At 43.7% G+C, this 27,176-nt stretch overlaps 1 protein-coding gene across 2 annotated transcripts; it reads right to left on the reverse strand.

The window, feature by feature from the left end:
- Positions 1-5,027: 5,027 nt before the first annotated feature.
- On the reverse strand, positions 5,028-27,176 carry LOC124020662 (sodium channel subunit beta-1-like). Of its 2 annotated transcripts, XM_046335902.1 has the most exons (6): positions 25,413-27,176; positions 15,657-15,823; positions 12,506-12,740; positions 8,573-8,714; positions 5,844-5,915; positions 5,447-5,583 (listed from the first exon to the last, which is right to left on the reverse strand). In XM_046335902.1, exons 1-5 carry the CDS (start codon positions 25,462-25,464, stop codon positions 5,849-5,851), a joined length of 663 nt encoding a protein of 220 aa, XP_046191858.1. In that variant the 5' UTR covers positions 25,465-27,176; the 3' UTR covers positions 5,447-5,583; positions 5,844-5,848. The 2 variants fall into 2 exon arrangements, with proteins under 2 accessions (XP_046191857.1, XP_046191858.1); XM_046335901.1 differs by lacking the exon at positions 5,844-5,915 and having other exon boundaries at positions 5,028-5,583.

The following is a 27,176-nucleotide window of genomic DNA, read 5'->3' on the forward strand; positions in this document are numbered from 1 at the left end:
TTTACACGACTTTGATTTCGAAAAGTCCTGTCCCGCTCTCAATGCGAGTGGATTTTTTTCTCCCCTTCTATATGCTCTGTGTTAATACTTCAGCACGGACCAAGAAAGAGCTATAAAGTGAATATTTTATATTTCCTGGTCAAAGCAATAATGATATTTGGTGATTTATACTACCTTTTTGAATGTGTAAAAAGTAGTATGTCACTAAAGTGTGTTTAGGGCAAAATGAGACGAGCAAGCAAAGATCTGGAGTTGGAGAAGAAGACGGAGAAATCTATGTATTAGAAAGAAGTGTCCTCATCGTCACATCGTCACTGTTACATTTGGTATTATTAAGATTAGTATGATTATGACTTTGTTTGTTTGTTTTTCCGCACTTGGTCAACTTCTAATTGTATTATTGGATCGGACTTGAAGTGTTTCAGGGTTACCGGCTACTCTGTAGACCAGTCTGCGTACCAAATAGCACCCGATTCCCTTTATAGTGTGGTGCACCACATAGGAAAGGATGTGCCGTTTTGGGACGCAGACGCCGTAGACCAGGTAAACAGAGAGATGCAATAAACTAGTGACTTTCTAGTGTAAACTGGACTGGATTGAAAAAAGGACCAACCAGAAGTCTAGGCCCGGAAAAAGATAAAGGGAATCGATTGCAGTAGTGTGTTTGTGAGTTTAAATTGATATGTTATTCCTTTTAATTTTATATCTTCATTTTGTAGTCTATCCTGTTTTCTTGTTTTTGTTTGTCGTAAGGTCATCTCATTTTATTTTCTGCCCCCCCCCCCCCCCCATCTGATTCCCCCCTCACTGTCTATCATAAAACCATTTATCTTTTCCTCAATGTTTTCCTTTTCATCCCCCTTCCTATTGTCTTTCACTCTTTCTCTCCCTCTTTCCTCGTTGTGCTCCCTGCCCCCCTCTCTCCTTCAGTCTCTCGCCTGTGCAAGTGTGTGAGCCTTGCTGTGCACGGCCAAACAGTGAGTGATCAAAGGATGTACTATATTTATTAGGGTCAGGGGGGGGGGTTGCGGGGAGAAAATGTACTGTAAAAGATTTGATTGTACACAATGCCCTGGAGAGAAATGAAAAGCTTTAAAATATGCAACAACTCATCGGAGTCTGTGTGTGTGTCATTTTAAGCATTTTCATAAAACGTTGAACTAAAAAGTATTTCAAAACAGTCGGTGTAATTGTCATCTTTCTGACTTCCCAGCTTGTCCAAATTCAAACTTATCTGTTGCTTTGACCTGTTGAGGCAAAGCATTTCATTGATTTTTAGATGTCTGCCAATCACAGCGACTGCAGACAAAGTCCATGTAGATCGATACTGTTGATTGACCTACAAACACAGTTGACCTACTGGCCTACATCATTAACAAGGAGCAGGAGACACTGTTGCAATCTATTCATGTCACAGGAATTGATCTGGCCTGCTATCTCTCTAGGTTGAAGGGTGGTCATACTGCTTACCGTATTAGATAATATATCATAATATCTGTCATTTAGTAGATGCTTTCACCCAAAGCAACGCAGTCATTTGTTATACCTACGAGTGGTCCCAGGAATCGAACCCACTGTTCCGGCATTGCAAGCGCCATGCTGTACCAACTGCGCTTAATGGGGAACTTCAAACCTTGTCGTTTTGTTTTAAAAGAAGAACTTGAACTCTCCTGTTTTTTTGTTTGTTAGTTAATTTCATACCTTCTCTGTTAATAAAAGGGGCGACTGAGAGAAGGGAGATGTGGTGTAGTCGCCAGGATACGTACAATTAACATTTGAGTCATTTAGCAGATGCTCTTATCCAGAGCAACTTAGTGCATTTGTCTTCAGTTAGCTTGGTGGGACAGCCACATATCACAGGCACAGAAAGTACACTTTTTCTTTTCCTCAACGTAGCTATCAGTCGAGTCAAAGCTAGAATGGGGGGAGAACGTATATGTGCAGCGCCCTTAACTGTAAGGCCACCCTCAGGCACCTTGTCCATTTATGTTAAAAGTATATTTGGGAATTGTCATTTAAATAAGAGCGGTTTTAAAAGGTCATAAGGGAACGTTTGTGTTTGACCACTGCTGAAGTCGGTCATGGTTGACGCCATGGTCAACGGACGACACTATCTGCTATCTGACCCTCCTGACTCTGTGAGCCCGTCAATTTCCTGGAAATGTGACATCACTGTGACATCACCAGTTTCCAGTCAGCTACTCTATCATGAGGTTAGCCACTGCACATTGACAGCCATACAACATGTGACTGCATGCCAGTACAACAGGCCATTTCTGTCCCACACTTCAGTAGCCCCATATGCTCTTTAGATGATATCATCACACTCTGTCTCTCTCTGCGTGCGAAAGAGACCGAAAAGTTCCCACAAACATTTCCCCAAATCTGACACGGTAGAGATTAGATTAGATTATATTTAATAAACCAGACATAAAGCCTACTCCATTCTCACATGACAATTGTATTATGGTATAAAGCTGACTGTTTTGGCAAGCAACATTTCCATAGTAATGTGAACTGGAAAAGCTCTCTTCAGTGAACATTTTGAATTACAGCAGAAGTAGGTTATTCCCTGTTTTAAGCCTGTTGTTTTTCCCAACATATATTGCGCTGTTTAATGTTGAAGTTCTGTGAAAGGTGAATAGAAACTCTAACCTGACCAAATCGGCGTGACATTTATTTTTTTTTTTAAGGAATGTTGAATAATTCAAAATCTACCGGTTATGTAGGTCTTATTTGGGGCGGAGCGTAGCCTAGTGGTTAGAGCGTTGGACTAGTAACCGGAAGGTTGCAAGTTCAAACCCTCGAGCTGACAAGGTACAAATCTATCGTTCTGCCCCTGAACAGGCAGTTAACCCACTGTTCCTAGGCCGTCATTGAAAATAAGAATTTGTTCTGAACTGTCTTGCCTAGTTAAATAAAGGTAAAATAAAAAAAATATGTGAAAATGATTCCATTGCATTGATAAATAGTTAGCTACAGTCCTTCTCGATTTACAGTATGTACAGGCATGAGTCCTACACTAGACACAGGATAGTGAATTTGCCCCGATCCTAATGTACTTTTTGAGCTTGAGAGTTATCCTATTGGTAACATTACTAGAACATTAATGCTTTAACCTTTTAACAGGTAGACAGATGTTGTCAAACAGAAATAGTTGCTCTGGATGTGTACAATCCATTACTCCCAGCTAGTCAACCGTGTGTTAGGCTACTACTCCCCAGGGTACTCATTTCATTAACCTGAATGCATAACTTTCTTAAGGTTTTACTGGGATGCTTTTGAATATACCGGTAGGCTAGTCTCGATCTGTGCATAATAGCCATTGAAGGTCTGATCAAGACCGGCTACTGAAGCCAAGTAAGATTGCAGTTGATTGCAGTCTGCTCACACTGCCCTACCCTGTGCTCTGACCTCTTTCTCCCCTCTCTCTCCAGATGAAATCTGCGTCTTGTGACGGCCGGCCGCCCAACAACCTGCCCGCTTGACCCTATCCCCTCCTCTCTTCTCCAGACCATTTCCGGAGACCTTCTCCCTTACCTCACCTCGCTCATCAACTCATCCCTGACCGCTGGCTACGTCCCTTCCGTCTTCAAGAGAGCGAGAGTTGCACCCCTTCTGAAAAAACCTACACTCGATCCCTCCAATGTCAACAATTACAGACCAGTATCCCTTCTTTCTTTTCTCTCCAAAACTCTTGAACGTGCCGTCCTTGGCCAGCTCTCCCGCTATCTCTCTCTGAATGACCTTGATCCAAATCAGTCAGGTTTCAAGACTAGTCATTCAACTGAGACTGCTCTCCTCTGTATCACGGAGGCGCTCCGCACTGCTAAAGCTAACTCTCTCTCCTCTGCTCTCATCCTTCTAGATCTATCGGCTGCCTTCGATACTGTGAACCATCAGATCCTCCTCTCCACCCTCTCCGAGTTGGGCATCTCCGGCACGGCCCACGCTTGGATTGCGTCCTACCTGACAGGTCGCTCCTACCAGGTGGCGTGGCGAGAATCTGTCTCCTCACCACGAGATCTCACCCTGGTGTCCCCAGGGCTCTGTTCTAGGCCCTCTCCTATTCTCGCTATACACCAAGTCACTTGGCTCTGTCATAACCTCACATGGTCTCTCCTATCATTGCTATGCAGACGACACACAACTAATCTTCTCCTTTCCCCCTTCTGATGACCAGGTGGCGAATCGCATCTCTGCATGTCTGGCAGACATATCAGTGTGGATGACGGATCACCACCTCAAGCTGAACCTCGGCAAGACGGAGCTGCTCTTCCTCCCGGGGAAGGACTGCCCGTTCCATGATCTCACCATCACGGTTGACAACTCCATTGTGTCCTCCTCCCAGAGCGCTAAGAACCTTGGCGTGATCCTGGACAACACCCTGTCGTTCTCAACCAACATCAAGGCGGTGGCCCGTTCCTGTAGGTTCATGCTCTACAACATCCGCAGAGTACGACCCTGCCTCACACAGGAAGCGGCGCAGGTCCTAATCCAGGCACTTGTCATCTCCCGTCTGGATTACTGCAACTCGCTGTTGGCTGGGCTCCCTGCCTGTGCCATTAAACCCCTTCAACTCATCCAGAACGCCGCAGCCCGTCTGGTGTTCAACCTTCCCAAGTTCTCTCACGTCACCCCGCTCCTCCGTTCTCTCCACTGGCTTCCAGTTGAAGCTCGCATCCGCTACAAGACCATGGTGCTTGCCTACGGAGCTGTGAGGGGAACGGCACCTCAGTACCTCCAGGCTCTGATCAGGCCCTACACCCAAACAAGGGCACTGCGTTCATCCACCTCTGGCCTGCTCGCCTCCCTACCACTGAGGAAGTACAGCTCCCGCTCAGCCCAGTCAAAACTGTTCGCTGCCCTGGCCCCCCAATGGTGGAACAAACTCCCTCACGACGCCAGGACAGCGGAGTCAATCACCACCTTCCGGAGACACCTGAAACCCCACCTCTTTAAGGAATACCTAGGATAGGATAAGTAATCCCTCTCACCCCGCCCCCCTTTAAGATTTAGATGCACTATTGTAAAGTGACTGTTCCACTGGATGTCATAAGGTGAATGCACCAATTTGTAAGTCGCTCTGGATAAGAGCGTCTGCTAAATGACTTAAATGTAAATGTAAATGTAATGAGTTCTGATCTCTAATTGCTTTGACACAAACACACTTTAGAATCCTGAAATTGACCTTTAGAAACATATTAATGCCAATGGTTATGATGTATCACTACACATGCATCTATACTTAATGTACAATGCTATGTATGAACTAACTTAATATAATGTAGGAGTATTACAATGAAGATTTGGATTGCATAATTAAGTATACACAACTCTCTTTGATATTATAGTACTGCTCGATAGTACACTCATGCTGTATATTTGCATTTAAATACGGTAATGTCCTTTTTTTTTCTCCATCGGCTGTTTCACTTGTCATCCATCTGTTCTCTGGACAAGCCTCTTGGCTGCTCCTCCTGGATGGGGTAATGAGATGGTGTCATAATGGAAGTCTGGAAGAAGGGGTGAAGTGTTGAAGGGCTATCGAGAGCTATTCGTCGTTTGGAGCCATTATTTAACCTGAAATGAAAACAAAACTTGTAAGAAAACATAGATGCCATGAATCCACTATTAAAGGAGAAGTTATATTTTACAGGGAGAAACCATCTAATATCAAGTTGTAAAATCCTGAACTTCTCCTTTAACATTCAAATGTTGCTGATTTGGTTCTGGGTGCTGATATGAGTTCCTTCCCATCAGTGACAGAACAAGAGTAAAGGAAAGAACAGACAATGAATGGCCAAGAGTCCAGTTATGGATTAGTAGGAGGGGAAACCTACCAGTGCTATTCGGTCACTGCCACCATTGCACAATTTTCTTTACTCTCCGAAGCTATAGCTAAGTAATCCGCCCTGAGAGTGAGGCATAGGAGAGAGGGGGGCAGAGAGGCAGTTGGAAAGAGAATAGAGAGAGGCAGTTGGAAAGAGAATAGAGAGAGGCAGTTGGAAAGAGAATAGAGAGAGGCGGTTGGAAAGAGAATAGAGAGAGGCGGTTAGAAAGAGAATAGAGAGAGGCGGTTAGAAAGAGAATAGAGAGAGGCGGTTGGAAAGAGAATAGAGAGAGGCGGTTGGAAAGAGAATAGAGAGAGGCGGTTGGAAAGAGAATAGAGAGAGGCGGTTGGAAAGAGGAAAGAGAATAGAGAGAGGCGGTTGGAAAGAGAATAGAGAGAGGCGGTTGGAAAGAGAAAGAGAATGGAAAGAGAATAGAGAGGCGGTTGAGAAAGAGAATAGAGAGAGGCGGTTGGAAAGAGAATAGAAAGAGAATAGAGAGGCGGTTGGAAAGAGAATAGAGAGAGGCGGTTGGAAAGAGAATGGAAAGAGAGAGAGGCGGTTGGAAAGAGAATAGAGAGAGGCGGTTGGAAAGAGAATAGAGAGAGGCGGTTGGAAAGAGAATAGAGAGAGGCGGTTGGAAAGAGAATAGAGAGAGGCGGTTGGAAAGAGAATAGAGAGAGGCGGTTGGAAAGAGAATAGAGAGAGGCGGTTGGAAAGAGTTGGAAAGAGAATAGAGAGAGGCGGTTGGAAAGAGAATAGAGAAGAGGCGGTTGGAAAGAGAATAGAGAGAGGCGGTTAGAAAGAGAATAGAGAGAGGCGGTTGGAAAGAGAAAAGAGAAGAGAAAGAGAATAGAGAGAGGCGGTTGGAAAGAGAATAGAGAGAGGCGGTTGGAAAGAGAATGGAAAGAGAGAGGCGGTTGGAAAGAGAATAGAGAGAGGCGGTTGGAAAGAGAATAGAGAGAGGCGGTTGGAAAGAGAATAGAGAGAGGCGGTTGGAAAAGAGAGGCGGTTGGAAAGAGAGAGAGGCGGTTGGAAAGAGAATAGAGAGAGGCGGTTGGAAAGAGAATAGAGAGAGGCGGTTGGAAAGAGAATAGAAAGAGAGGCGGTTGGAAAGAGAATAGAGAGAGGCGGTTGGAAAGAGAATAGAGAGGCGGTTGGAAAGAGAATGGAGAGAGGCGGTTGGAAAGAGAATGGAGAGAGGCGGTTGGAAAGAGGTTGGAAAGAGAATGGAGAGAGGCGGTTGGAAAGAGAATAGAGAGAGGCGGTTGGAAAGAGAATGGAGAGAATAGGCGGTTGGAAAGAGAATGGAGAGAGGCGGTTGGAAAGAGAATGGAGAGAGGCGGTTGGAAAGAGAATAGAGAGAGGCGGTTGGAAAGAGAATAGAGAGAGGCGGTTGGAAAGAGAATAGAGAGAGGCGGTTGGAAAGAGAATAGAGAGAGGCGGTTGGAAAGAGAATAGAGAGAGGCGGTTGAGAAAGAGAATGGAAAGAGAATAGAGAGGCGGTTGGAAAGAGAATAGAGAGAGGCGGTTGGAGGCGGTTGGAAAGAGAATAGAGAGAGGCGGTTGGAAAGAGAATAGAGAGAGGCGGTTGGAAAGAGAATGGAAAGAGAGAGAGGCGGTTGGAAAGAGAATAGAGAGAGGCGGTTGGAAAGAGAATAGAGAGAGGCGGTTGGAAAGAGAATAGAGAGAGGCGGTTGGAAAGAGAATAGAGAGAGGCGGTTGGAAAGAGAATAGAGAGAGGCGGTTGGAAAGAGAATAGAGAGAGGCGGTTGGAAAGAGAATAGAGAGAGGCGGTTGGAAAGAGAGAGCGGTTGGAAAGAGAATAGAGAGAGGCGGTTGGAAAGAGAATAGAGAGAGGCGGTTGGAAAGAGAATAGAGAGAGGCGGTTGGAAAGAGAATAGAAAGAGAGGCGGTTGGAAAGAGAATAGAGAGAGGCGGTTGGAAAGAGAATAGAGAGAGGCGGTTGGAAGAGGCGGTTGGAAAGAGAATAGAGAGAGGCGGTTGGAAAGAGAATAGAGAGAGGCGGTTGGAAAGAGAATAGAGAGAGGCGGTTGGAAAGAGAATAGAGAGAGGCGGTTGGAAAAAGAGAAAAGAGAGAGGCGGTTGGAAAGAGAATAGAGAGAGGCGGTTGAGAAAGAAAGAGAATAGAGAGAGGCGGTTGGAAAGAGAATAGAGAGAGGCGGTTGGAAAGAGAATAGAGAGAGGCGGTTGGAAAGAGAATAGAGAGAGGCGGTTGGAAAGAGAATAGAGAGAGGCGGTTGGAAAGAGAATGGAAAGAGAATAGAGGCGGTTGGAAAGAGAATAGAGAGAGGCGGTTGGAAAGAGAATGGAAAGAGAGAGAGGCGGTTGGAAAGAGAATAGAGAGAGGCGGTTGGAAAGAGAATAGAGAATGGAAAGAGAATAGAGAGGCGGTTGGAAAGAGAATAGAGAGAGGCGGTTGGAAAGAGAATAGAGAGAGGCGGTTGGAAAGAGAATAGAGAGAGGCGGTTGGAAAGAGAATAGAGAGAGGCGGTTGGAAAGAGAATAGAGAGAGGCGGTTGGAAAGAGAATAGAGAGAGGCGGTTGGAAAGAGAATAGAGAGAGGCGGTTAGAAAGAGAATAGAGAGAGGCAGTTAGAAAGTAACAGTTTTAACTAGGAAATTACATAGCAAGAAAATATTTTCAGAGGAAGATTGAGGAGGTGTGTGCTCTTGTGTGTGTGTCTGTGATGAATTGGACCAGTGTGTGTGTTTACTCACGCGCTCTCTCTCAGTGCTTCCTCGCCTTGCGCTGATATCTTCCTGTAGCAGTAAATCATCTCCACCACCAGCCATACCTGCAGCCCAACGATGGTGACATACATCATCACCTCGGACAAGATGGACGCTATCCCCCTGGTCACTAGAGAAAGAGATTAGGAGTTAAGAAGGAGACCACCTTAATTAATTAGAAGCTATTTCAATGGAAATATACAGGTTTCTGAATTTCTGATGCCTCATAAAACCATGATGAACCAATTATCCCCAGACATCCACAAGGGTTCAGTGTTTCACTGGAAATGGACCAGTTTTTCAAGGTCAACATTAATGTCAACTAAAACTGTTGGAATGACTTCAAGTAGTGGGTGAGTTGACTAAGCTTGCTGCTAAACCCAATACTCTAGAGGCACTGCATCGACCGTTGTGGGAGCTTTTAAAATATTACGTAGGATTATGAAAGCAATTTAGCTCTTGGACGTCTTTGACCGCTCCTCTCTTGAGAAAAATCCTTAATCCGAATGCAGGTCCAATAAAGCAGTACTGTAGGTCTCTGTGTGTGTACAGTGCCTTCAGAAAAGTATTCACGCCCCTTGACTTATTCATTTTGTTGTGTTACAGCCTGAATTCAAACTGGATTACATTTATCTTTTTAAATGTCTCACCCATTGACACAATACACCATAATGACAAAGTGAAAACTTGTTTTTAGAACTGTTTGCAAATTTATTGAAAATGAAATACAGAAATGGCTAATTTACATGTCCATATGTATTAATACCCCTGAGTCAATACACCTTAGGCAGCGGTTACAGCTGCGAGTCTTTCTGGGGTAGTCTCTTAGAGCTTTGCACACCTGGATTGTACAATAATTTCCCATTAATATTTTTTAAATTCTTCAAGCTCTGTCAAATTGGTTGTTGATCATTGCTAGAAAGCCATTTTCAAGTCTTGCTATAGATTTTCAAAACGATTTAAGTAAAAAATGTGACCAAGCCCCACAGGAATATTCAATGACGTCTTGGTAAGCAACTCCAGTGTATATTTGGCCTTGTTTTAGGTTATTGTCCTGCTGAAAAGGGAATCATTTTGGAAAGCAGACTGAACCAGGTTTTCCTCTTGGATTTTGCCTGTTTTTTTAGCTCTATTACATTTCTATTTATCTGAAAAAAAAACTTGTTAGTCCTTTCCGGGGATAATCATACCCATAACATGATGCAGCCACCACTATGCTTAAATATGAAGAGTGGTACTCTGATGTGTTGTGTTGGATTTGCCCCAAACATAATTCTATTCAGGACATAAAAAGGTTAATTCCTTTGCCACATTTTTTGGCAGTTTTACTTTCGTGCCTTATCGCAAACAGGATGCATGTTTTGGAATATTTGTTATACTGTACAGGCTTCCTTCTTATCACTCTGACATTTAGGTTAATATTATGGAGTAACAATGTTGTTGATCCATCCTCAGTTTTTTCCTATCACAGCCATTAAACTCTAACTGTTTTAAAGTCACTATTGGCCTCATGGTGAACTCTCCTTCCGTGGACTCTGTTCTTAAATGCTAGTAAAACTAAATGCATGCTCTTCAACAGATCGCTGCCTGCACCCACCCACCCGACTAGCTTCACTACTCTGAACGGTTCTGACTTAGAATATGTGGACAGCTACAAATACCTAGGTGTCTGGCTAGGCTGTAAACTCTCCTTCCAGACTCATATTAAACATCTCTAATCCAAAATTAAATCTAGAACCGGCTTCCTATTTCACGACAAAGCCTCCTTCACTTACGCTGCCAAACATACCCTCGTAAAACTGACTATCCTACCGATCCTCGACTTCGGCGATGTCATTTACAAAATCACCATGCCATCCGTTTTGTCACCAAAGCCCATATACCACCCACCACTGCGACCTGTATGCTTCCGTTGGCTGGCCCTCGCTACATATTCGTCATCAGACCCACTGGCTCCAGGTCTTTGCTAGGTGAAGCCCCACCTTATCTTAGCTCACTAGTCACCATAACAACACCCACCTGTAGCACTCGCTCCAGAAGGTATATCTCACTGGTCATCCCCAAAGCCAACACCCACTTTGGCTGCCTTTCCTTCCAGTTCTCTGCTGCCAATGACTGGAAAAAATCGTGGAAGTTGGAGACGTATATCTCCCTCACTAACTTTAAGCATCAGCTGTCAGAGCAGCTTACCGATCGCTGCACCTGTACACAGCCCATCTGTAAATAGCCCACCCAACCACCTCATCCCCATATTGTTTTATTTACTTTTTTGCTCATTTACACACCAGTATTTCTACTTGCACATCATCTGCACATCTATTACTTCACTGTTAATTTGCTAAATTGTAATTACTTTGCTACTATGGGCTATTTATTGCCTTACCTCCTTACTCCATTTGCACACACTTTTATCGATTTTTCTATTTGTGTTATCGACTGTACTTTTGTTTATCCTATGTGTAACTCTGTGTTGTTTTTTGTTGCGCTGCTTTGCTTTATCTTGGCCGGGTCGCAGTTGTAAATGAGACCTTGTTCTCCACTGGCCTACCTGGTTAAATAAAAATGTTAAATACTATTTATTGCACACAGAGTGAGTCCATGAAATGTATTACATGACTTGGTAAGCAAATGTTTATTGAACTTATTTAGGCCATAACCTGCCATAAAAAAGGGGTTGAATACTTATTAACCCAAAACATTTCAGCTTTGAATTTTTTTAAATTTTAAACATGATTCTATTTTGACATTATGGGGTATTGTGTGTAGGCCAGGGCCAAAAAACACAAGGGGTGTGAATACATTCTTAAGGCACTGTATCTATATCTCTACTGTATGTCTTTTTTGATTCTAATTTTGCCATTTACATTATCCAAAGGACTTACAGTCATGTGTGCATACATTCTACGATAACAACATTAGACCATTAGACCATCAAAAACATAACAACATTAGACCATTAGACCATAACAGCACTAGACCATTAGATCATAACAACATTAGATCATAACAACATTAGATCATAACAACATTAGACCATTAGCAACATTAGACCATAACAACATTAGACCATAACAACATTAGACCATAACAACATTAGACCATAACAACATTAGACCATTAGATCATAACAACATTAGACCATTAGACCATAACAACATTAGACAATTAGATCATAACAACATTAGATCGTAACAACATTAGATCATAACAGCATTAGACCATTAGACCATAACAACATCAGACCAGACCATTTTGATACAGTATCTACTTAATGGTCAGCTGTCATTGACAGTGATCTGTTGGATAATCATTGGCGTGGCTGAGCCTTTGGATTGTAAGATATGAGACTTAATGACAGCTGTGGCTGCTTCTGTGACAGGGCTACTACTACTTACCATCCATCAACAGCTGTGTAGAGAATGAGATGTATGACTGTTTCCTGTTCGCCCCTCTGTCATATGTCCTTGATTTTGATATCAATGCTTCCATTTTGGAACATGGTCCAACCTACCATGGGTCATCTAACCCTAAATCAAAATCATATAACTCATGCACCTTGTTCATCATCCGCTTGGACAACATTGCCACTTTTGTCAATTCAGGCATGGACATTGAGTGTTGGTCAACTCCTGCCCTCTCTCCCTTTCCTTCCTTCCCTCCCTCTACCCCGCTACCCTCTCTCCCCTCCAACTCTTCAACCTCTCCATGCAGGGTGTATGTATGCCTATGTCATGGCACTACTTTCACAAGGGTGATCTGAATGTACTACAGTATTTCCCTCTCTTCCACCCGCCCCTCCTCTCTCCCTCTCCCCTCTCCCCAGATGAGGGTGTGTGTCTACTATACTGTTTGTGTGTGTGTGTTCGTTTGTGTCTAGACCTAGACCTAACCCTGTGAACCCTAAAGCCAAAGCCTTACGTCTTGGCACCACGTTGAGGTGGACGATCTTGGTGACGTCAGTGTGGAACCCGTAGGAGGTGAAGGTGAGGGTGCGGTTAAAGATGCAGCGGTAGGTGCCCGTGTCGTTCCACGTCACGTTCAGGATGTAGATGGAGCCGTCCTGCAGGTCCCTGGTCTTCTTGCTGCCGTTCCAGTCCAGACGCTCGTAGAAGCGCTCGTCTGGAATTTCGCTCATTAGATCCTCGTAGCTGTAGATCTATCGGAGAACACAATGGGGGGGGGGAAGTGAGCTTGCAATCCAAACCTATATGCTGTTTCCACGTTAAATGGAGCATATCAGTTTGGATTGGCCTTGTGGTTAGAGCGTATGCCCTGAGATTGGAAGGTAGGCCGTTTGAACCATGTCATACCAAAGACTGCATTAAGGAGATGTATTTGGGGAAAGGCCTTGCAATAGACTAGCATCCTGTCCAGGGGTGTACATCGAGGATCCTGCTATTCTGGCTTGGACAAGATTATTTAGTTTCGATTCTAGGTTATATGAGACAGGGTTTGGTGAGCCAGCACACTCATGCTGGGCAGATCATATTAGGATTTTTACATTACTGGATGAAATCTGTGCAGCACTTTAATCAAAGCACCAATGTTCTGCATCAACAAGGGCTCATATCTCTGGACTAACAAGGGCTCATATCTCTGGACTAAGTGCTCAATCAGGTACTTTGGTTCTGTTATGATTTTATTATGGAGTGATTTCAAAAAAATATTAAGTCATTTCTAAAGCAATTTGGTTAGTACAGTATAAGCAGTGTTGAAAAAAGCACCCACTTGTCACACTTGAGTGAAAATAAAGATACCTTAAGAGAAAATAACTCAAGTAAATGTGAAAGTCAACCAGTAAAGTCCTACTTGAGTAAAGGTCTGAAAGTATTTGCTTTTAAATATACTTATGTATCAAAAGTAAATGTAATTCTAAAATATATTTAAGTATTAAAAGAAAATGTATAAATATTTTCAAATTCCTTATATTAAACAAACCAGACTCCACCATTTTCTTATTTTCTTAGTGTACAGCTAGCCAGGGGCACACTCCAACCCTCATACATAATTTACAAACGAAGCATGTGTTTAGTGAGTCTGCCAGATCAGAGGCAGAGATGTTATCCTGATGAGTGTGTGAATTAGACCATTTTCCTGTCCTGTTAAGCATTCAAAAAATGTAACGAGTACTTTTAGGTGTCAGGGAAAACTTATGGAGTAAAAAAAAACATCCAAGTATTTTTACTTAAGTAATTTACATCAACGAGTATAAGTATCATGTGCCGTGTTTTTCCTGGTCCAGCATGCATGTCTATAACAGGGATTCTTATTTTTACAGTAAAACAATATAATAATATGTAATTTAGTGTATACATTGTAATCCAAAGTGATTTGTATTAGACAATGCATACATTTTAGAATATGTGACCCCAGAAGGAATCGAACAACAACCCTGAGGTTACTAATGCCACACTCTTACCAAATGAGCCACACAAGACCACCTACAGTGACAGGTGAAGTGACTGGTCTACAGGCCTAAAGGTCTTCTGACTCTGCCCCTTGACCCCTATGAAACAACAGGCTGAATAGCATGGTCAGAGGTCTAACTCCTGTCACTCTGCTCTTGACCTCCAGCCCTGACCTCTCTTTGGGGTTCGGTTTCATGAGATCAATCTGAGCTTTCTTTTGTTTGAAGTTACTGGATGGAATACGAGGCCCCTACTAGCGGCTATTGATGCATAATAGTTTAGGGCTTTTATTGTTTTTGAGTATATGCTTTTGCTCAACATACTGAGGGCTGAATCCTAACTTGTATGGATATGTACACACAATAACCCATGTAAATCATGCATTGCTATCAATAAGAGATTGTTTTAGTTATCCACACTGGTCTAAAACTGATTCACCACTTAACATTCAAACTTTTGTTTCACAGTTTCCAAATATTGTAGTGTCAAACCAGGCAACTGGCTGCGGCCACTCCCAGCAGGAGCCCTTGTTGAGGCCGTCTTAGTCACGGCCTGCCTGCATCACTTCCTGATGCATTAGCTGTTTAGAAACAAACAGAGCTAATGGGATCTCTCTCCTCATGTATGCTGTTATGTGCTGGAGGGATTTAATAGCTAATGGCTACCCTGTATTGATGTTGGAACAGACTCCTTCCTTGTAGGAAAGTTGTGTATGTTTACATCTGACACTGAGGAAAATAGCCTGTCGTGAAAAATGCATGGCTGTGATGCTCTTTCTCATGATAAATGATAGCTCCCATTTCACTGGAGAAGAGAGTACTTGTTTTGCTGACATAGAAATTGCGTATGAAATGTAACCATGCTTGTTTTTTGATTGATGTGTTTTGTCTTTTTAGTGAATGAGTTAAAATGATCTATCTTGATGTGTCTCCATTGTAGAGCACCCATTGGTGTGGTGACTTGGTAGTCATTGTGTTCAGTGGGGCTCTAACATTCATGAATTGCGTATGAAAGCTTGTTTCCAAATTGAAACTAAAAGGCCTGCCTTTTGTTGCTGATACATCAGACAAGTCAACCTGCTTAGCTACCTCGTTGACTCTCCGCGGGGTCAATCCCCACAGAATGAATGGGGATACTTTTAAAACTCTGCTGGGAGGGATCACTTATTGTGCTCTTGCACCCTCCCTGTCAGGGATTTAACAAACCCCCTCTAGCCAATGTTAACACCAACCCAATCCGTTAAATCCATGTGGGTGAGTGCGCGAGTGCACAGTTTAATAATTGATTTATTATGTTCTTTATAGCGATTTTCATCATCTCAAAGCTGTGTCAAAAGCAAAAAACAACAAACAAGCAACAAACACATCATGAGTAGCCTTGCCATAGTTAGCTAGGTCAACCAATAGTGTTTTTTAGTTTAGGAGAAATGTGGAGAATCGAAGGTGTGTCTCAACAATAAGTATTTTCCCCTGAGGTGTGCACTCATTCACTACTTCCCACAAATGTAAAAGCACTGCAGTCGAGCTAGTGGGAGTACCATACTTATTCTACCAGTCATTTCCTTTTAAATCAATGACGGGAAGTGAACAGGTGCACATTTTGCGAGGAGGAGAGATAATTGGGATATATCCCACTACTGTCCCTATGGATCCGTGTCTACTCACTTTTGTGAACTCGCTCTCCCCTTTGGGCATGAAGGACCATTCAACAGTGGCCTCGGCAGGCACCTCGCCCCTCATCTTACAGGAGATACAGCCCAGCTTAAAGCCTTCTCTGACCACTGCGTCAGTGTCAGAGTCCACCTCCACACAGGCTCCATGGCATAGAGACGCTGTGAGGAGAGAGAAAGTACAACAAACATACAGTTAGCCATGGATATCTGGTGCTAGCCATGGATATTTGGCTTTACAGCCCACCGGGCACACTGGGTGAATCAACGTTGTTTCCATGTCATTTCATTGAAATGACGTTGACCCAACGTGGCATAGACGTTGAATTGACGTCCATGCCCAGTGGGAGTGCACTCCTCTTTTACAGTGGTCACATCCGTGCAGCACGATAATTTGATCACTATAAACGGTTGGTCACTATAACCACGTTCACTTAAAATGGAGTGCAGTATACGGGTAAATCTGAATTAAGCCTGAGAGTCATCATGGGTGATGATCCTTGTTCATTGATCCATGGCTTGAGAACAGGCTGACACAAGACCAACGCCCTAGTGATATTATCTCAATACGTTGCAGGCAACCTGTCTCCTAATGCTTGTCAATTGAATTGGCAGATAATATGATAATGATGTGGTAATGATATAATTAAGAGTTTTTGTTCTGCGTGCTTTGCTCCTATCGCTCATAGCATGCTTGTCTTTTTTTCAATATCAGAGCATAAATTCTTGCATTTTTTATTTATTTCCACTCATAATTTCTAAATACGTTTTGTTGTTGTTTTGGTCAATTGTGTTTTTATTTTTTCAGATTCATATAGTCTATTGACGAATTATCCAAACAAGCTACAATGGCTAAGGGTGACCTGGATGTAGAAATTGAGGGGAAATAAACAGATTGCAGTGAGCGATGCTAGTCTCCTTGCAGCCTGTCTGCGAGGTATATATAAGTAAGCTACTTGCATATATAGATGCATAAGTCTATATATGCCATAATGTCACATACTGTACATCGGCCGAGAGCAACACACCTGTAACTGCAAGTGTTTCTTTCTCACACTGCACCCTGCGGTTTCCACAAAGGCATCTGCACCTGCATCGCTCTCAACCAATGATCTCGGGCTATTTTCAGCTTTGACCTCTGGCGATGTGATTTGTTCAACCGTAATGTGATGAGGGGACAGGATACACATTGCACAGGCTGGCAGATGAAAAGTGACTTGAAAAAAAACCAGTGCATAGTTTGGTTGAATTTCATAGTCACCATTCATAATATACTACAGTACCTGATATGCACCAACGTGAGAACTCTCTGAAAGAAATATTGCAAGACTGAATGCTGATACAGATGAAGACACAGAGAGAGAGACAATTCTGTAGAATACTGCAGAGAAAGAGGAAGAAACAGAGGGCGGGAGGGAAGGAAGGAAAGAGGGAGGAAAAGAAGGTGGGAGGAAGAGAGAGAGAGAGAGAGAGTTAATAGCCATTTCCAGGAGAGGCAGAGGAGGGCACAGGTGTAATTCCTGCTGATTCACTGCAGAGAGGGGGAGGAGGAGAGAAAGTTAAAATCACAACAGTTTCATCACATCAGCTACTTCTACACGGGGAGAGGGGGGGGGGGTCGAGAGACAGCCCATGCAGACAGACATGTACAAAGGGGACTGGGATGGCAAGATTTGACTGCTCAGAAAGGAAAGGACCTGGAAGAAACACAGACATGAGGACCCATAACTCTTTACACGACCACCATATCATCTGGCAAAATAGAGAGTTGGAAGGGGGTTGGGGGAGGTCACAAGACTGGACATAATGCTGACACACCATTGCTGCAAGACAGCAGAGGAGGGAGAGGGAGAGTGGTGAAAACTGGCACAGTGTAATTATAGAGTACACAAACAGTGGCAGGCCGTTGTTTGAAGAGGAGTGACGAGAGGAGAGGAGAGAGGCACAGTGGGAGGAGTGGATGCTGCTGCCGGCTGTTCATAGCAGAGACAGCGAGAGGAGAGGGCAGGAGAAGGAACAGAACATGCAGAGTGGGTAGACACATCCAAACAAAGTGCAGACTCAGTGACCTACAGTTGAAGTCGGAGGTTTACATACACCTTAGCCAAGTACATTTAAACTCAGTTTTTCACAATTCCTGACATTTAATCCTAGTAAAAATTCCCTGTTTTAGGTCAGTTAGGATCACCACTTTATTTTAAGAATGTGAAATGTCAGAATAATAGTGGAGAGAATGATTTATTTCAGCTTTTATTTCTTTCATCACATTCCCAGTGGGTCAGAAGTTTACATACACTCAATTAGTATTTGGTAGCATTTGCCTTTAAATGGTTTAACTTGGGTCAAACATTTTGGGTAGCCTTCCACAATCTTCCCACAATAATTTGGGTGAATTGTGCCCCATTCCTCCTGACAGAGCTGGTGTAACTGAGTCAGGTTTGTAGGCCTCCTTGTTCGCACATGCTTTTTCAGTTCTGCCCACAAATGTTCTATAGGCTTGAGGTCAGGGCTTTGAGATGGCCACTCCAATACCTTGACTCTGTTGTCCTTAAGCCATTTTGTCACAACTTTTGAAGTCTTCTTGGGGTCATTGTCCATTTGGAAGACTCATTAGCGACCAAGCTTTCACTTCCTGACTGATATCTTGAGATGTTGCTTCAATATATCCACATAATTTTCCTACCTCATGATGTCATCTATTTGGTGAAGTGCACCAGTCCCTCCTGCAGCAAAGCACCCCCACAACATGATGCTGCCACCCCCGTGCTTCACGGTTGGGATGGTGTTCTTCAGCTTGCAAGCCTCCCCCTTTTTCCTCCAAACATAACGATGGTCATTATGGCCAAACAGTTCTATTTTTGCTTCATCAGACCAGAGGACTTTTCTCCAAAAAGTACGATCTTTGTCCCCATGTGCAGTTGCAAACGGTAGTCTGGATTTTTTTATGGCGGTTTTGGAGCAGTGGCTTATTCCTTGCTAAGTGGCCTTTCGGGTTATGTCAATATAGGACTCATTTTACTGTGGATATAGATACTTTTGTACTTGCGTACTATTGTTTGTACAGATGAACGTGGTACCTTCAGGCATTTGGAAATTGCTCCCAAGGATGAACCAGACTTGTCGAGGTCTACCATTTGTTTCTGAGGTCATGGCTGATTTAATTTGTTTTTCCCAACATGTCAAGCAAAGAGGCAGTGAGTTTGAAGGTAGGCCTTGAAATACATCCACAGGTACACCTCCAATTGACTCAAATTATGTCTATTAGCCTATCAGAAGCTTCTAAAGCCATGACATCGTTTTCTGGAATTTTCCATGCTGTTTAAAGGCACAGTCAACTTAGTGTATGTAAACTTCTGACCCACTGGAATTGTGAGTTATAAGTGAAATAATCTGTCTGTAACAATTGTTGGAAAAATGATTTGTGTCATGCACAAAGTAGATGTCCTAACTGACTTGCCCAAAATATAGTTTGTTAACAAGACATTTGTGGTTGAAAAACGAGTTTTAATGACTTCAACCTAAGTGTATGTAAACTTCTGACTTCAACTGTATCATCAACCTTCTGCAAACTAATTCCCGGTAATGTGACAGACACAGAGCACAATATCCAAATCCGTTGCGTAATCTGTTGACGGTTGGGCAGAGATTTGCCTTATGCAACTAATATTCCAGAAACTGCAGATTAGATTAGGAGGAGCCAGTGCGGGGATTAGCCGTTGATATCAATTTACTGAATGCCTTCAGTCTGAATGCAACAATACAAAATGGTGAGTTATAGTTCAGTCCCTGAAAAGGCTGTCTATCTGTCAGTCCCTACAGACTGATGTTTTGTAAAGTCAACTGTTAGGAACGGACGGGATTGCAAGAGGATGGATGGAGGTCATTCTCTGAGCCAGAGAGGAGATAGAAGGAAAAAGCAGAGAGAACATACAAAAGAGAGTGATCTACAGTAGAGTGAAGGAGGGAGAGAGAAATAGAGAGAATGAAAGAGGGATCTATAGAGCGAAGGAAAGAGGGAGAGAGACAGAAGGGAAGCAGATCACGTCAGTTTCCATGACAAGGTTACCACCCATTCACAGTGGAGATGCATACACACCCTCGGCCTGGGGAAATGGCACACATCCATGACATGTCCCTGGACACTAAACCAAGAAAGGAACTTTCCATAGGAACAAATACGTGTAATGTACTGTTTGTTGCATTCATTTTCTCAGAGGAATTGACACATCTAGACCAGCGTCGCTGGCAGCTAGTGAAGTGACTGCATTTGAGGATGCCTGAGAAGTCTTGGATCTGTGCTGAAAATGGCCTATTGACACTCCCCTAGGCTTTTTCTATATTTGAATTAGAATCTCCAGGGAAGGAGTTGTCCATAGTACTGTACATTGAAGTATCATCTGGGGACTTCTATCAGTTCAGGCAAAGAGAGCATGTCACATGCCCTAAAAGACACATCTATAGAAACACTGTCCTGCCTTTAAATGCTCAAAAGGCAGCATATTGTCGATTGGGACACAGCCTGCAGTGTTTGTTGTCTAATATCTATCTAGTAGGGTCATTTATCCATCTTCGAAACAGACTAAAGTATATTGATGAACTAAATGCTCTCCCGTAAATCACTACCTCCCTGCTTAATAGATACCAAACCCACTAGTGATCATTTATCCTTGTCTGCCCTTGCTCAACTCCATATCTCTCTCGTGCTGCCTATCTCACTCTGTCTCGGTCTCTGACACACACACACACACACACTCAGATGTGTGTGTGTTGTCGTGAGACACCCATCAGGAAATTACTTTGGAGCACTATCCTCCCCTCTCCCTGTCTCCAGGCCCAATACTGTGTGTGTGTGTGTGTGTGTGTGTGTGTGTGTGTGTGTGTGTGTGTGTGTGTGTGTGTGTGTGTGTGTGTGTGTGTGTGTGTGTGTGTGTGTGTGTGTGGAGATTTTTGTGTGTGTGAACTGCTTAAACCTGAGGCTGAACTGCTTTGACTCATGGGCAGACCCAGAGAGAGAGTGGGAAAGAGGGAGGGAGAGAAGCCGCCATGTCCCCTCTTACGGAGGACCCCGCATCAGTGGTGCCTGCCTGTCTAGACTGACTAGGAACAGAGTGCCAAGAATAGAGGCTCTATGACCAAGAGTCAGTTTATCTATCAAGTGTGTGTGTGTATGTGTGTGTGTGTGTGTTCAATTAGAACATTTAGTCATGGTCCAGATTAGCGGATTAGATTAAACGGATAGATTACACCTTCCATCAAATTTACAGATTTGAATAATTTGGCTATTCTGAACACCTGGGAGAAGCTTGAACCAGATCACAACTGCAAGTATATGAATGATCTTATTAGTGAAATGGCTGCTGCATTTCCATTTTCAGTCTCCCTATCCCAGATGTTAGCACACACAATTTCAGTCCATAAATCAGGATAGCCTTTGGGAGGGCTATTTGAAATGGGCAAGTGAAGAAATAACGTTGATCTTAATTGAAGCTATGAACTATTGAATTGATCTCATCCAAAGTGCTTGAGATGTTTGGAGAGGCTGGCCACTTCCAGTATTCCACTAACATTAACCTCATCCTCTAGCAATTCCTGCTCGTCCATTTGACAGGATATGGGTCTATGGGCCTGTGCTGGTCTCTCTAACAGCGAGGATTCCTCAAGGCTGCCCGTCTTTAGAGTTGATATGTCTTTATGTTTTACACTTGTCAACAGCAAGGACAAACGAGGCAAGGTAGTATACAGTTTAGTCATATTGGGGAAAAACGAGGTCGGCCCATTTTGGTCTTCTTGTCTCACTCCCATGTACTTGTCTCAATCATCTGCTTGTCCAACTCTCATCTACCTGTCCAACTCTCATCTGCCTGTCCAACTCTCATCTACCTGTCTCACTCTCATATATTTGAAGACCAGACTTATTTGAGGATTCTGTCTGTCTGTCCTTATCATCACCCATTGTCTGTCTCCCTGTCTGTCCTCTCTCATCTTCTCTCCCTGAATGGGTACAGATGTGCACAGCACGCCAGACCCTGTCTCTCTTTGGGCTGCCCTCACTTGGCCGGTCCGGCAGACAGACAGGATGCTTTATATACCTGTTACACCAGTTACACAAGTGCTGTTGCATAACACTCATACCCCCACCCCAACCTCTCTCTTCCTCCTCCTCCTTCTCTCTCTCTCTTCCTTCTCTCCCCCCCTCCCTTTTTCTCAAAAAATATTTTTTTCAACCTGGTCTCATTATCCTCCATCACTCTGCAGCTCTCTTTGTGCAGCAACTCTCCACCCCCCCATTCTGTTGCTGCACTGACATCATTTTAAGAGATTTGGCTGTAGTGCTGCCAGCGAGGGTAAACTGTGTGTCCTGAGGGTACTGCTAACGGGGGCAGGTTTAGATGGGGACATGGTGGGGCGTACTGTGTGTCCTACATTTGGGACAACAAGTGGTGGCAGCGGTTGTTTCGTTTACAGGGGCGGGGTGAGAGGGGGACAGAGGTTGGCTGGGGGAGATAAGCTCCCCCCTAAATCTCCCATTTAAGGAAATGCTTCCTTTTTTTGTATTCAGAGCCTCAGCATAAACAAAGCATGTGACACGGAAGCAAAACCACACAGCACGTACTTGTACATAAATACACACATACAGTATATACTGTACTCTCATAGATCAGACCATGCATCAGAAAACCTTCTGTCTGATTTGTGCTTTCACCACCACTCTGTAATGGTCAGGGCCACGTGTGCGTAATTACCTGACGCCTCTGAATTCTTCCGCTGTTCTGTTCACGACACACGTTTGTGGTGACGTCAAAATGAGGGGTGGTGTACAAAACAAAGTCATCCGCGATTGGATCATCTCTAACCAATCCGAGTAACAAAGCCAATGACGAATTCTCCAAATGCTGCTTTACCCACATCAGAATGGTAAGAATTCATTAGTGCTCTAGAAATCGTCTGGGAGGTACTCAGATCCAGACTAATTGCGGAGAAGAAACTAACGTCCGTGGTCGTGGTGTAGCATTTGGCCGGAGCAAGGAGTTTGGGTAGCCAGGCAATGTGTGTACATCCATTCAACTAGAAACATGCAGGTTTTTCACACAGAGTTGGGATCATGATCTAGATTCCGCATGGTGACAATTTTGTTCTTCAGCAAATGGTCGGGGAATGGGACCTTTATTACAAATAATTTGAAGACAGCAAATTGACTACAAGAAGCCCAAACAGATACACTACATGACCAAAAGTATGTGGAAACCTGCTCGTCGAACATCTCATTCCAAAACCATCAGCATTAATATGGAGTTGGTCCGCCCTTAGTTGCTATAACTCCACTCTTCTGGGAAGGCTTTCCACTAGATGTTGGAACATTGCTGCAGGGACTTGCTTCTATTCAGAGCATTAGTGAGGTTGAGCACTGATGTTGGGCAATTATACCTGGCTCGCAGACTACATTCCAATTCATCCCAAATGTGTGCGATGGAGTTGAGGTTAGGGCTCTGTGCAGGTCGGTCAAGTTCTTCCACACCGATCTTGACAAACCATTTCTGTATGGATCTCGCTTCGTACACGGGGGAATTGTCATGCTGAAACAGGAAAGGGCACTCCCCAAACTCGGATTGCCAGATGGTGAAGCTTGATTCACTCCAGAGAACGCGTTTCCACTGAGTCCAGTGGCGACGAACTTTACACCACTCCAGCCGACACTTCACATTGCGCATGGTGATCTTAGGCTTGTGTGCAGCTGCTCGGCCATGGAAACCCAATTCATGAAGATCCTGATGAACAGTTCTTGTGCTGACGTTGCTTCCAGAGGCAGTTTGGAACTCTGTAGTTGCAACCGAGGATAGACGATTTAAACGCGCTGCACACTTCAGCACTCGTTCTGTGAGCTTTTGTGGCTTACCACTTCGTGGCTGAGACGTTGTTGCTCCTAGACATTTCCACTTCACAATAACAGCATTTACAATTGACCGGGGCAGCTCTAGCAGGGCATACATTTGACAAACTGACTTGTTGGAAAGGTGGCATCCTATGACGGTGCCACTTTGAAAGTCACTGAGCTCTTCAGTAAGGCTATTCTACTGTCAATGGTTGTTTATGGGGATTGCATGGCTGTGTGCTCAATTTTATACACAGTTGAAGTCGGGAATTTACATACACCTCAGTTTTTCACAATTCCTGACATTTAATCCTAGTAAAAACTGAAGTGCACCAGTCCCTCCTGTAGCAAAGCACCCCCACAACATGATGCTGCCACCCCCGTGCTTCATGTTTGGGATGGTGTTCTTTGGCTTGCAAGCCTCCCCCTTTTTCCTCCAAACATAACGATGGTCATTATGGCCAAACAGTTCTATTTTTGTTTCATCAGACCAGAGGACATTTCTCCAAAAGGTACGATCTTTGTGCCCATGTGCAGTTGCAAACCGTAGTCTGGCTTTTTTACGGCGGTTTTGGAGCAGTGGTTTCTTCCTTGCTGAGCGGCCTTTCAGGTTATGTCAATATAGGACTCGTTTTACTGTGGATATAGATACTTTTGTACCTGTTTCCTCCAGCATCTTCACAAGGTCCTTTGCTGTTGTTCTGGAATTGATTTGCACTTTTTGCACCAAAGTACGTTCATCTCTTGGAGACAGAATGCGTCTCCTTCCTGAGCGGTATAACGGCTGCGTGGCCCCATGGTGTTTATACTTGCGCACTATTGCTTGTACAGATGAACATGGTACCTTCAGGCGTTTGGAAATTTCTCCCAATGATGAACCAGACTTGTGGAGGTCTACAATTTTCTTTTTGAGGTCTTGGCTGAATTCTTTTGAATTTCCCCATGATGTCAAGCAAAGAAGCACTGAATTTGGAGGTCGGCCTTGAAATACATCCACAGGTACACCTCCAATTGACCCAAGTGATGTAAATTACCCTATCAGATGCTTCTAAAGATATTACTTCATTTTTTCTGGAATTTTCCAAGCTGTTTAAAGGCACAGTCAACTTAGTGTATGTAAACTTCTGACCCATTGGAATTGTGATACAGTGAATTATAAGTGAAATAATTATTTCAAATGATTTTTTCACAGCACTGTACATGTAATATGGATTCAGAACGCATTTGTGCATCCTGTAATATATTTGTTGTATGCATACCATAGTGAAGCACACCTCACAGCACAGTCCATTCTGTTCTCCACGATGCTAGGGGGGTAGACACAGCGGGGTTGTGTGGCAGATTAAGCGACAGTGAGTACAGGTACTAATCTACACTGTTCTAGACTGTTCCATGCTGCCGCTAATGAGCCCTCCATTTTAACTCCAACGCATGGCCTCGTCTCATCTCGTTATTCGCTCTGAAAACAAGAACAGCTGGTTTAAGCTTTTAGTGAGCATTCCGGCAAAATTAGGGAAACACACACACACACACACACACATATACACATATACACACACATATACAGAGAAGTACACACGGGTCTTGTTTATTGCAGTCAATGGGAAGGAACACTTGGTTAAACAGTGCACAGGACATTCAATATACTGTATCTCTATTATTTAACAATCAGTGTTACTATAACAGCCAGAGTCCCTGTAACTAAGGCTAAACCAACAAAGATTCACACACCCTTCTCCTCTCAAAAGCTGACCATGCACACAGCACGGCCACTCTGATCACCCCACAGTACTGGGCCTCTATGCTTCTTGGCCCCTATAAGAACAAACACAGAGTGAAGACTGGACTGTGGCCGAAGACAACCACCCACTGCCCACTCACCTTGCAGAAGCCACAGCGCCAGCGGGACCAGCAGCAGCTGAACTGCAGACATCCTGGCTTTGGGAAGGGAGACGCTCTCACCGGTGCCAACCCACAAGCCCTCTCACACACACACACACCCCACAGACAGGGAAAGACAAAGCAAGACTGTATGTAGGTCTCCGTCGATTAGCAGCTACTCCAAATAAATGTGCTCCCACAGTAAAAACCTCTGGGTCTTCAAAAGGTCTTCACTCTCACTCCGGTGAGGATGAGTAAAAGAAAACTCAAGAGAAAAGTGACAAAACACAACTGGAGCGTCCCAACCAGTCTGAGAGAGGAGATCTGAGGCAGGACCTCTTCTGGTGAGGCGCAGTCAGAGTAACCTGTTTGTCCTCCTCTTCAGCTGCTGCTCGGCCTGGGGGGCATCCCTCTGTGGGGGGGAGGAGGGGGGGGTGGCCAGGTGAGGAGGAGGTCAGCTCTAGGCTGTGTCCTTGTCAGTGCCCCGTTAGTGTCAGGAATATACAGCCTCCTCCTTACCTCACCGGCCTCCGTACTAAATCAGACTTGTGCCTGTGCCGCCTGTACAGAGTCTCCACAACCCCGTATTTAGTTACCAATGATGAAGAAATAATGCCCTGCGCCTCGGGTTTCAGTAAACCTGGTTGTTCATTTAAAGCTTTTGTTCAACTATTTATAATCTGGATGCATTGGTTGGCAATGTGACTGGGTGCACACAGAAAAAAGCAACATGTGGTAAATGGACTAGCAGCTGATATGAAGACATGTTGAGTTTAGGCTCAGAAAGTACAAAACAACAGATAATTGTGTAATGAGTTTGGGTGATGTAATGCACTATTAAATGTAAAAAAAAGTGTTATATTTGCAAAAAATAAAGATGCAGGTCCATCAACAAATCCTTCCACAACACTTTATGATAATTGATGTTTTACATTTATATTTGAGTCATTTCGCAGATGCGCTTATCCAGAGGACTTGCAGTCTGCTACATTTTTGTTCTGGTTCATACCAATAAACCGGTGCATGTTTTTATTATTATTGTTTTGTTGTTGGTAAAACTGGTCCCTACAGGCCAGGATAACAGGTCATTCCATAGATAACCATTAAGAGTGATTGTGGCCAAGAAGGCATGTACATTTAAACATTTACATTTAAGTCATTTAGCAGACGCTCTTATCCAGAACGACTAGAAATAACTTTACAGCAGGCTTATTGACCGATCTAACTTTGTACCATTTGTTATTATAGCAGTGGTCGTATAGATACCATACTAAGCAACATTCCGATATATTATTGGATATGACTATACAAACCCACCGAATTCATAAATAAAAATGCCTAATTAAAAATCGGATTAAATTCGTGATTTTCTCCACATCTGGCCACTTCACATTTGAAAAAGATATGCTGCGTTTATGAGCAATATCTGTCCTTACGTATGGTCCCTCTTATTCCTTTGTGTCTTTCCCCATGTGTTCCTCTTTAGATTAAATTATCCATTGCGCCTACTCCAAGTTTTTGTGTCGACTGATGCCTTCCAGGCAATTCGGTGCGTTTGAGAGAAACCTGCCGCTGCGCGGAAAGCTTGGCACAGTTCAGCAAAAATAAGCGAAGATTCTCATTCTAGGCACTTTCAAATAATATCCACAGTAGGCATACGAACCGGCTTTTTTTTTTCAACATCATTTTCTATTGAATAGGTGACCAGAGCGCCGAGGGGAAAAACGGATGAGCCTGCGAAATGACATGGTCTTCGGAAGGCTA

Source organism: Oncorhynchus gorbuscha, unplaced genomic scaffold, assembly GCF_021184085.1.
Source record: "Oncorhynchus gorbuscha isolate QuinsamMale2020 ecotype Even-year unplaced genomic scaffold, OgorEven_v1.0 Un_scaffold_874, whole genome shotgun sequence".
Lineage (NCBI taxonomy): Eukaryota > Metazoa > Chordata > Actinopteri > Salmoniformes > Salmonidae > Oncorhynchus > Oncorhynchus gorbuscha.

What these genes read in the sequence shown, in the direction of transcription:
- LOC124020662 (XM_046335901.1), bottom strand. Translation starts at nt 25,464, where the DNA reads ATGTCTGCAGTTCAGCTGCTGCTGGTCCCGCTGGCGCTGTGGCTTCTG. An exon ending in GGGAGAGCGAGTTCACAAAA is followed by an intron (nt 12,741 to 15,656) that starts GTGAGTAGACAC and finishes GTTCTCCGATAG; the next exon opens with ATCTACAGCTACGAGGATCT. An exon ending in GAAGCACTGAGAGAGAGCGC is followed by an intron (nt 5,584 to 8,572) that starts GTGAGTAAACAC and finishes TTTTCATTTCAG; the next exon opens with GTTAAATAATGGCTCCAAAC.